Below are 11,450 nucleotides of genomic sequence, written 5' to 3' on the forward strand. Positions count from 1 at the left end.
CCATAGTTCTACAAGTTGTGCCTCCATCGCTTGTGTCCACATCACACGCTGCACTGCTGTGCTGCTCCGTCTTTTTCGCCGACATTTGTGTTTGCGCGTGCGCAGTGTGAAAAGCTGCGGTGACAGCCTCACGACGGTCGCGAGGATCACGACCAAGCGATTGATGATCGGGAGCTGGTCGTGAGGTGTTAATCGCTTCTCGTTACCCCACGTATACTACACGATGCACGGCGCACGATGAAGGCCAAAATCGGACCGATCGCCAAAACGGTCGACTCAAAAATCGGCTCAAAATGGGCCAAAAATCGCACAGTGTATGCCCAGCATAAGTCACTCATAAATAATATGGAAAACTCTAATGTTAAGGCTTTCAAATGGGATTTCATAAAGGAATGAATTCGCTATAGAGTGTAAATAGACAGATTCTTTATTGATCACGCAAGGGAAATTGCCGTCTTGCAGCAACACCATAAGAAGTAAAAATAAAAATTGTATAATCCACAATAAAAACAACATAGGCTGTGTAACAATGTCATTTAAGGTCCATACAGTAATTGGTCAATACTGAAGGCCTAGTAATGTGAGGCAGTCCAAAATTTCACATACTACAGTGATTAAAAGAAAATAATACCATAATGAAAAGTCCCACTTTATTTTATTCTATTCATTTCTATACAGGCAATCGCGTAAACCAGCCCTGTACGTCTTTCCTGGGTCCCTTGCAAGCAACACCCTTCCAAGATGGCAGCCAACAGTAGCAGCACGGGTAGCAAATCCAGCAACAGCAGCGGTGGGAAACAGTCCGGCCCGTCAGCTGAACAGGTACCCTCCCCTCCACCTCAGGCTGCTTCACCGGTGCAGTCGTTGATATTGTTGTCGTTGGGCCGTGTGCGGTTGAGTTACAGCCACCAGTTTGAGTCCCGGATAGCTAAAGCTAACGTTAGCTTCCCATCGCCGTCATGGTCTGCTCTCTAACAAGCAGCTGGTGTTAAACATGAAGGTTTATGCGTTCATATAATGAGCTGGGGTCAGGTGTGCGCTTCTAGAGCGCGGTTTATTGCTGTTAGACGTATTTAAATGTGCGCGTGTGTGTAACGAGGTGGTGTGGCTGGGTGAATAGAAGATGCTATTTTTATAACTGAAGACCACCCAGCCCGACTCAATCAACGTGAAGCCACATTACTCAGATATTCATAAAGTACCTGTAACGATGAACTGAGTCTGCCGTAAAAGTCCTGCAGTGTAGCTGCTCTCAACAAAAGTATGTGGAAAGCGATTAATGTGATTAATGCAATGGTTCCATGTGGTGCTCCTGCAGGCTGTCCATCATGGATCAGTTTGCGTTTGTTGGTGTCAGCTGCCCTCTGCTGTCCCAGCGCAGCACAGAACAGCATAGAGTACGGCAGTGACCATCACAGACTCATGCTGAGCGGATATTAAAATCCCTCAGTCATCTCATAAAATAGTGATGGCTGTGTGTGTTGTTGTAGAGAACCTATGTGTTTTTAGTGAAGTCTGGTTAATTGTTAATGTGAACAATCCCTCACAGTTTCCACACAGCCCCCACTGGTAGAAACAGGGCTCACTGGTTTTGATCACCAGGAGGTGTTTAAGTTACTCAAAATTAAAATGCCATTATTTTTATGATATAGCCAAAAAATTACTGAAAATGTGTGAATTTCTGTTAAGTGAGGTTACATAGACTTTTACACCTTAACTATGTGTGGATCAGACATGCTTACATGTCCAGTCTCTGCTGGTCCATGATGGTGCTCACTGTGGTTTTGTGTGGCAGGTGGTGGCAACATTTCAGAGGATGCGTCAGGAACAGCGCAGTATGGCTTCTAAAGCTGCAGAGTTGGAGATGGACATCAACGAGCACAGGTCGGTACAAACCTTCTGATCCGCTCTAAACAGTTTACATTTACAAAGAAGTTTCATGCAGCAGTTCAAGAAAGAGAGAACTGAACATGATTTATTGATATACAGAATTCAGTTATGCTATTTGACGACTCCGATGCTACGACAGCAGAATGAAATCCTAGTGGCGATAGACGTTATCTAGGTATCAAGGGTCATGCCTTGACTCTAGGTCCTCGTCAAATTCTAGCTCAGGTTCTAGCTCCAGTGCCCCTCCAACTCATCGAGGATCTCAGAGCAGAAGTCCAAGATGGTGGAGTTTAATCCATCGGACCATGGCTTGCAACACGCACTGGGAAGCAGCTAAATTATTTTATGGTTTTACTGCGTGCCTTCTCAAATGTGTGCGCACACACGTGAACACAGAAAAAGCAGACAGATGATAGAGAACACACACAGCAAGTGTTTATTAGGAAACGTTTGCATGTTTGCAAACAGTACTGATTGCCAACAGTTCATTGGCACAACCAGAACAGGTGGCTGGTTTGCAGCAGTTACTTTGGTAACTGAGTTTAAGTAACTGATCTTAAAACGTTTAAATATAAAAATAAATAAATGCTTAAATGAAGTGTCAGATATACTTGTATGGGTATTAATATACTTGGTGGAAGACCTGATGGCTGAGTCGTTATTCCTGTTATACTTCTTTTAAGTTCACCTCCCAGAGTGCATGTGTGGTCGGTGCATGGTGAAATAAAGTCTCCGTGGATAAGTCCTCGTAGACACATGGACCCTCACACTCACTGTCTGATGATGAAATTTATGATCCTAGTGGACTTGTGGATGTTAATTGCGACTCATGGCCTGACATTAAAAGCATCTAAATACGTAATAAGCTCTAGGGCAGACCAGGTGGTGCATGTGAATGTAACACTGAATGCATGTTCTTAGCTGCAAATATTTCACAGTCTGGGGAATAACAATGTCAGCTACTAGCTGAGGCATTCCTGTGTTACCTTTTGAGTTGAATAAGTTTTCTTTTTAACATTTCTGTTTTTCTATTCAGCTTAGTAGTAGACACATTGAAGGAGGTGGATCCATCGAGGAAATGCTTCCGTCTAATAGGAGGAGTGTTGGTGGAGAGGACAGTAAAAGAAGTTCTACCTGCCTTGGAAAACAACAAAGAACAGGTGATGGAAGAGGAAATGAGAGCATTTTACAATTTTTCTTTAAACACCGAGTGCTCTGGCGTTTAATAGCGTCATATATTGTACTCAGACACTTATTTAACTCAAAATTTAATTTTCTTCCTCCTTCTGTCCTCACAGATCTCCAAAATAATCGAGTCCATCAACTCACAGATGCAGACGAAGGGGCGGGAGCTCACAGAGTACAGGGAACGCTACAACATACGTTTGGTGGGAGAGGGCGAAGGAGAGGAAAAGGGCCAGTCAGCCGCTCCCTCCAGGGACAGCGAAGGAGGCGGATCCAAAAGCGGAGCCGGTGTTTTAGTTTCATAGGTAGTGAGCATGGACAGTGACAGCAGGGCCCTTTGATTTCTGCAGTGCTGAACACGTAGATGGAGTCACACAGTTTAGGTGGAAAACAAACTCTTTGCAGGATAACTCTGGATTTGAAGTTTACTGAAATCTCTGCTTAATCTAACGCACTTGTTAATTTGCAGCAGGTGTATTCTGCTTCCTTATGTTCAGTGTGAAAGTTAAAGCTGTCTTATGTTTGCCTTTTTTAATGCTGAAATACTGTGACATCAGTTCACTGACTGAATTCAACCCCCTGAATATTTACCCGCACTCACACAGGAGCAGCTAAAAACATGATTTTGCTGTCTTAAGATTATAGAAAGTGTTTGTTTTTTTTTCACACAAGATACAACTAATTAAAGATTAATTTTGAAAACTAAGAACAAATGGGACGCCTAAACATCCAGTAAAATATGTAACAAAGAGATCGTTTTGAAAGATGTGCAAAAATTTGACTTCATGTAGAGTATTAGCTCTGAATGAGGTCAGTTTGTGTTCAGGGGTGATGAACCTGGAAGTGTAACTGTCACACCTTAATAATAAAAACCCACCATAACTGAGGAAATGCCTCCTAGGACCCCATGAGCACTGTCCACACGGTTAATGTGTTGTAAGGCCTTTGTTTTTGTTAATGATGATGAATAAAAAATGTCACAGTTGTGTTTTCTTGTTGCTCTCAGTTCATCTCATCACTTCCATTAGGAGTGGAGCCAACAAGAGTTTTAAACAAGATGAGACGAGGTTCAACAGAAGTACATCATAAATTGTTCTCACACATGAATGGTGAAGGAAAAAGGACTAGTTTAAAGAGTCCCTCTCATAGCATGGTTTGTATATTTGCCTGTATGTGCAGCACCTGCTTTCAAAGGATAAACCTCTATCGTTTATTATAGCTCTATCAAGTCATGACGTTCAGAAATTGAGACATCCTTCAGCATGGTGATCTAAGACTGATTTCAAGATGGGGAAAGTCTTTTGTATGGAGTTTTTATAAAAAGACCTCTGGGGGTTTTCTGGGAGAGTGAAAAGTTTGCCACTCACCAAAGGTTTTGGACACAGTGAAAGGAAGATAACTTTGTTTACTCAAGTACAGAAAATGCCTAAGATGTATCAACAGGAAAATACACGTCAGTTAACGTAAGATATAATACCTTTAAGGTACATTTTGGTGTCCAAGTTTTGGATTGCTCCTAATTTGTCTGCAAGGCAATTATAAATAACAAACTTAGTGTGGGGAACTGAAAGGACTTTAACTGAAACACCACACTTTAAAGAAAAATGGAAAGGATGTTGATTGTTTACAAAACTAAACCAAAAAATAAAAAATGTCTTTAGTTGTAATTTTTGTAAGTTTAGTTTTGTCAAACATAAAAAGACTGGAGCTTATGTTTAGTTGAGACGAGTATGTGGTAGAGAGCCGTGTGCTTGCGAACTTATTATCTTACCTATGACAAATAACCACCAAAAACAAAACCAACAGCAACAAAAATAACTATAGAATGATAACTAGAATGAACCACACCAAAAACTCTTAGGCAAACAAAATAAACCTTAAAATATCAGATTAACTCTGGAAACTAAAGTAAACTGAGACAGGGGAAAAGAAAAGCTAACAAAAACAATAAAAAATGCGAGATGATATTTTCTCTGGGCGTCTGTGTGCACTGCCATATCTGCACGTATCTATATTTATCTCTCTCTATATATATATAGCTACACTTTATAGTATTGATTCTGGGTTTTATATGGGAATGAGGCAGATTGATTGAAGCTCCTTCATTTGTAATTTAAACCTCATGGTCCGTTTGGACTAATGTGAACAAGTGATACTGAGCAACTGAGATTATTTTTAAACATATGGCGTTACGTAACTGACAAAACACGTGATTCAGGATTAAGTGGGAAAAAGTGAAAAGCTACCGACGAGGATGGGATTCGAACCCACGCGTGCAGAGCACAATGGATTAGCAGTCCATCGCCTTAACCACTCGGCCACCTCGTCTGAATGTCTCTACCGCAACAGCAAATTGTATTCAACGGCAACCTATTAGAATAGTGTCCATATTTATGTGGCTTGTTTCTAAAGACTTCGTTCTCACGTAACGTGGCACCGTATTTAGAACATCCACGGGTTCACACATTGGCCTTTAGGACAAATTAAAAACAAGCGCAAACACTTCTCCAGGAGTAAATTCAGCGGCGCCTTTACTTCCGTCATTACGGTTATAACACATCGGTGTGCGCCGCTGTCGCAGCAGCAGCAGACTGCTGACAACTGTGCTGTGCTTTGATGGAGATCACAGAAACTCGATGATCGCTATATTTGTTCTTTTGTGAGTCGTGTGGAAATCTAGGTCAGCGCTGCCACTAACCGGGAAAACATGCGATCGAGTATTCGTTACATTTCCAGCCGAGGAGGCTGCAGTTAGCACCGAGGCGCCAGTGTCGGTGACGCTAGCTGGGACAGAAATAGAGCAGTAAGAGGCATCCAGCTGTGGTTTTCGGACCTCTTTGTGTCCTGCAGCCTGTCTGGGATGCATCTCTCCAAGAAATGTTCCGCCTTCAAAGTAGTGCTGAGCGCCCTGCTGATTGTGGCGCTGCTGCAGCTCATCTACCTGTCCTTCCTGTCCAAGTTTCACGGAAAGCAGCAGCGGTACCGATACTCGGAGCTCTTCGGAGGCTCCGGGGCCAAGAAAAATGCCCACCCGGAGAAAAACTCGCGGAAGGAGCGCCTGAGGTACTCACTGTCCACCGGCGGGATCTTTGACAACAGCGGGCAGTACCGAGTGTACAAGAACTTAATCAAAAGTGACTTCACCACGAATGAGAAGCCGGGATCTGACCCCAGCTCCAACATCCTGGCTCTAGCTACACACACCACTATCAACAACCTGCACTACCTGGAGTCCTTGCTGGAGAGGTGGCAGAACCCCATCTCTGTGGCCATATTCGCTCACGGCCAAGATGTGAAGTTTGCCACTGCTCTGGTGTACGCTCTCAGCTTCTTCTGCCCTCACATCCAAGCCCTGGTGGACTTCCACTTGGTTTGCCTCTCTGGAGAGATGGCCAGCTTCCCGGAGCAGGACCGTGAGCATTTTGCAGGTCTTGAGGACTGTGCCTCAGTGTTCTCCAGACTGGAGACTCACGGGGAGAAGTACAAGAACTATGCTATGAGCGGAAACATCTCCTACCCCAACAACCTTCTTCGTAACATCGCCAGAGGGGGCACGGAGTCCTCCTACATCTTGGTCATTGACATGGACATGTTGCCAAGCGCCGACCTGCATGAGCAGTTTATGGCCATGATCAGCAAGCGTGAGCCAGCGAGTGACGAGGTCTTCGTCCTACCAGCTTTCGAGATCCGCCACGCTAGGAAGATGCCAGCCACAAAGGCAGAGCTGGTTCAACTCTACCAGGTCGGTGAAGTCCGGCCCTTTTATGAAGAGCTGTGTCCTCGTTGTCAGGCCCCCACCAACTACTCACAGTGGGTAAACAGCCACGTCAGAGAGACGGGAACCCTGGAAGTTGCCTACACGCTCATCTGGGTGGACCCCTGGGAGCCCTTTTATATCGGGCACCGCTCTGTGCCTCTCTACGATGAGAACTTCAAGCAGTATGGCTTCAATCGTATCAGCCAGGTTGGTATGAGAAAGGTGGTCATGATTTCAAGAAGATCTGCCTGTTAGCTGAAGCCCATGAGGTGTTTGAATACAAAACCACAACAATCACTGAACATACAGGAGAGAGCTACCACACACTGTCAGCATCAGTATCGCTCTTAGACTAAAGGAGTAAAGCAGCAGCTTGTTCCAGGTGTTTGGTGGCTGGAACGATCAGCCTTCTAAAATTAAAAGCCCAGGTCCCAGTAAACCAAAGTCAGCAGTATTTATACTTTGCTGTATTTTTAAAAAACTGGAAAGTGGTCGACAACTTTGCCGACCTCTGCATTTAAATCTCTTAATTTGACTGTAAGTTGTATATATTTTCATAGGAAGAAGTACTTGGTGCACTACTACTCTATAAGATCTGCAAACACAGTTTGACACAAGTCTGCAGTTTATTCACTCTTTACTCACATGGAGGCTTTTTCTTCACTTTTTCTATCATCGAGGACTTTCTTTATTATTTCTGTTTGCACTAAAAGATTCAGGTTTTTTTCCAGGTCCAAAACTCTGTAGATGAATTGCTTAAATTAAATTGTAGACTAAATTCAAAAGCAAGTGCACAAATATATGCTACCAGTCATTTTTCTGCCTTTAAAGAAACTTTACACTATCAATAAATATCACTATTGCTCCGACTCCCTCCTGCAGATACATGCAGGTTAATTGGTGATTCAAGCCAATTAACCTGCATCTCTAAGTTCAAGTTTAGAGATTACCCCCTACTGATAATCAATTCTAATAATAGCATCGCCATTGCTGGAGATCCCCCAGACCAACAGTATCTAATGTCTTTGTTTTAAACTTCTGTTAAGCGCCACCGTGGCTGCAGCTGAAAGCATAAAAACTGTCTTTTAAACATTTTAATTTAAATACTCTCCCATATCTTAGTGATAGAGCTGTGCTATTGACAAGTCTGTTATCTCACACGCTTATTATTTAAGTTGCTTCTACTTCCTGCCTTCAAATTGGCTGAACTTTATCATTATAGCAGATCATTTAACATAAACACTATAAACAGTTTGGAAAATGAATGGAAGTTACTAAAAGTAACACAAAAGAGTAAAGAGGTCATGGAGATGGACAAGAGATTAGGAGTCATCACAAATGAAGTTTAATGAGTCACAGCAGTGGGAGAGGACGTGACCCAGAGCGGGATGAAATCCCATAAAATATCTCTTTTTTTTTTTATAATCCTGGACTTTTCAGACTAAAACTGGGTCAGCAGCTTTTTTTATGGAGTTTTAAGCTTCCTAAAACTTCAGATGAGGATGTAAATGCAGTAAGAGGTACACATTTTAACACTAAAACACATGATTGTGGACACACCTGTACTGAGGACGAGAAGTCACAGGACGTCTGCCTCTGGTGCATCAGCTTTGACCTCTCACAGGTTCCTCAACTTTAGGAAAGTACTATATTAAAGGTGTGAAGGCTCCTTTAAATTAAATTAATCTGCTCGACACAAATCGTTTTTGGTTGTAGTCTCTTCTAAACCTCATGGCCTTCTTTTTCTAAGCTTCTCCTTTCCCCTGTGGAAATGTCTCCACACCTTTGTCGGTTTCATCGCTCCACGCAGCCTCTCCCTGACACCTCGTACCTGAAGAAGACCTTTCATCTCTCCTTCCTCATGTCCGCTCGCTCACCTTTGTTCTCACGCCTTCTGCCCTCGATACCAAAACCGTCTCCTGTGTCATTATCTTCTCTCACCTCCCCCCGTTCGCTCTCATCACTTCCCACCTCCACGTCTGTCTTCTCATGCTGTTAATCTCCCTCCAGGCCTGTGAGCTCCACGTGGCCGGATACAGGTTCTCCGTGCTGAGCACTGCCTTTGTGGTGCACCGCGGCTTCAAGATCCAGGGGGAGTTCCACGCTAGGAAAGACGAGGAGAACAAACGCAACCGGGTTCTGTTTCGCAACTTCAAAGAGGGCCTGAAGACCAAATATCCGTCCTCCGCCCGGCGCTGCTGAAAAAAAGACGAGGTCATCGGCCGCCGATGAAGTCGCTGTCGAGCTGAAACGACGGACGCTTTCTTCTTGTATCCAGATTTAGCTTCCTGTAAAACCCTTTCTGCCCAACTTTCATAGTCAGCACATCAATTTCCTAGTTTCTCTCTGATTTTTCTTTTTTTTTTTGTGATGGTGGCACAGTAGGCGTTTATTTCAAATTTTGTGAAAATGAGCATCAGGGAAATGCTGCCTGGGGATTTCTGAGTGTTCGCTTGGATGGGAGAAAAAGAAATGATCATTCAAGAGTGAGAAACAGGGCAGAAAATCTGGAGTTCACTGCGATTTCACTCAAATGCACATCCAGAAAGCATTTAGGGTCATTTTAAAGCACATAAGGATCCATGCATCCTATATTTGGAAATCATTTTACACTCGTCCAGATTGAAAAATGGAGCAGAGTCCTAGATTTCACTGCGAGTAACATGAAGTTTAACCTCTTACATTTCAGACATTGTGTTTAAAGTTAACATGCATGGTGGTGTTTGACAGCAGCTGGCAGAAAAATGAATTCGTTGATACATCAGGGACCAACAGTAAGGACCTGCTGCTTAATGTGGAGCTCCTGACCAGCTTATTCTCCTGCAGACTGACGGAGCAGCTTCATTTTTAGGAAGGTGGTGGAGCATCACAAAGGTCTACTGGTCTACAAGGAGACATCAGCAGGAAGGCAGCGGCGTTGTTTTGTAGAGCGATGCTGAAGATGCTTTAATCAGGCTTTCTGTACAGAAACAAGTTCTCCATCTACATATATACAAACACTAGCAGCCCTCTGACTGGAAGAGAAGCTAAAAATGCTACATTTCTTCCTTTTGGGGACTTGAAGGGTCTGATTATTATATTTCCTCCAAGGGCAAAAACACTAGTTTAAAGATAAAGCTGCTCCTTTATTCTGACAAGGTCGTCACAGCAGATGGATCTGCATCTTTTGATTTGACACAGATTTCTGTGGCTAAAAAAACCCTCCTCACACTATTTAACTTCACTTGTTTGGCCTGGTTTCAGACATTTATGTCAGCTATTCAAGAAAAAAAATGATGAAGTAGTCTGATTGTTGCTCTGCAGACCTGCAATCATGGGAGTAAAGCCTGTCTTATAGTGCGCTCTGACCACAAGGTGGCAACAGTCGCTCGAGCGTCCCGGTTGTGGTTTGTTTTCAGCCTGTGGTAAAAACAGCAGAGTGCTCGCACATCAGCGGCGCTGTTTGGTGCTCAGGACGCGAAGCAGCTCCGCAGCACGGCCGTTAGCACATTTGGCTGCGAGTGCTTATCAGACTGAAAGGGTTCATCTCATGAGAACAAAGCTGTGGGAGCCTGTGTACAGAGATTATGCACAACACTAGATTTTTGCATACACTGTGGAGAACTGCTGTATTTATAACACTGGGGATCTGACACTGGCAGCCCTCTACATTTATCAAGAGATTTTTGTTGTTGTTTTTACCTCTTCAGCTGGAGTGTGTGTTGGGAGCAGGCAGCTACAGGCACTAATGTAGCACACATATAAAGCATAATCAAAGTGTGAACCACAAACAGGAGCAGCCTGTGGTGTTAAAGGATTGCTTCTCTTGCTACTATTGGAGTAAAAGACAGCAAATGTTTGATCTTAGGCTTTATTCTGTAACTACGGTACATACAGACAGTATTAACCTCGACTACCACTCTTCTTCTTTGTTTGTAGTGAATGCATATACACTTCAGATATGTTTGACTCACATGTTTAAGTGTTTAATTTAAATGTAATTCTCGATTCGAGACGGACTGACGTGTTTTTTCTTCCTCACTCGTCATGTTTGTGATATATTTATTGTAAAAACTCTTGTTAACAGGAATAGTTTTTTATGACCTCGAGCCACAAAGAATAACCTGTAGCACCAAATTTAAATGGAACATTGTGATTTTTTTTTTAAACCACTATGAAATAATTTATTTAGTGTTTTTGGAGCAGATTCAGTTTGAACACGTTACCTTATGTGATTATGTGGTGCAGTGCTTTTTCCTGGTGCAGTGTTTCTTCTTTATTTGGAAATTTATTGGTTTTTTTTATTTATTTATTTTTTCTCTATGATGCCTGATTTGTATTGTTGAAATTTCTAATAAACCTGGATTATTTACATTTGACCCGTGACTGTGATTGACTCTAACTCAAGAATAGAGTAAGTTAGTGAAATCACACCTGATTATATCACAAACTCAGAGTATGCAAATGAAAGAATGAGCCAGCTGTGGCTCAGGTGGTAGACCAGGTCGTCTTCTAGTCAGAAGGTCAGTGGCTTGATCCCTGGATCATCCAGCCCACATGGCTTAGGAAAGATACTGAACCCCGAGCTGCCTCCAGTGCATCTGTGTCTGTTTGTTAGAAAGCACTTAATGCGCTGCAT

The 11,450-nt window shown here is 43.0% G+C and overlaps 2 protein-coding genes across 2 annotated transcripts; both read left to right on the forward strand.

The window, feature by feature from the left end:
* The first annotated feature begins 666 nt into the window (after nt 1-666).
* pfdn2 (prefoldin subunit 2) lies at nt 667-4,062 on the forward strand. Its single transcript, XM_080875901.1, has 4 exons — nt 667-822; nt 1,796-1,884; nt 2,927-3,050; nt 3,189-4,062. The coding sequence occupies exons 1-4, from the start codon at nt 742-744 to the stop codon at nt 3,378-3,380; spliced, it is 486 nt and encodes a 161-aa protein (XP_080732027.1). The 5' UTR covers nt 667-741; the 3' UTR covers nt 3,381-4,062.
* Nucleotides 4,063-5,611: 1,549 nt separating this feature from the next.
* On the forward strand, nt 5,612-11,171 carry b4gat1 (beta-1,4-glucuronyltransferase 1). Its single transcript, XM_080884579.1, has 2 exons — nt 5,612-7,039; nt 8,843-11,171. The coding sequence occupies exons 1-2, from the start codon at nt 5,936-5,938 to the stop codon at nt 9,032-9,034; spliced, it is 1,296 nt and encodes a 431-aa protein (XP_080740705.1). The 5' UTR covers nt 5,612-5,935; the 3' UTR covers nt 9,035-11,171.
* Nucleotides 11,172-11,450: the final 279 nt, after the last annotated feature.

Source organism: Rhamphochromis sp. 'chilingali' (assembly GCF_963969265.1).
Source record: "Rhamphochromis sp. 'chilingali' genome assembly, chromosome: 1".
NCBI lineage: Eukaryota > Metazoa > Chordata > Actinopteri > Cichliformes > Cichlidae > Rhamphochromis > Rhamphochromis sp. 'chilingali'.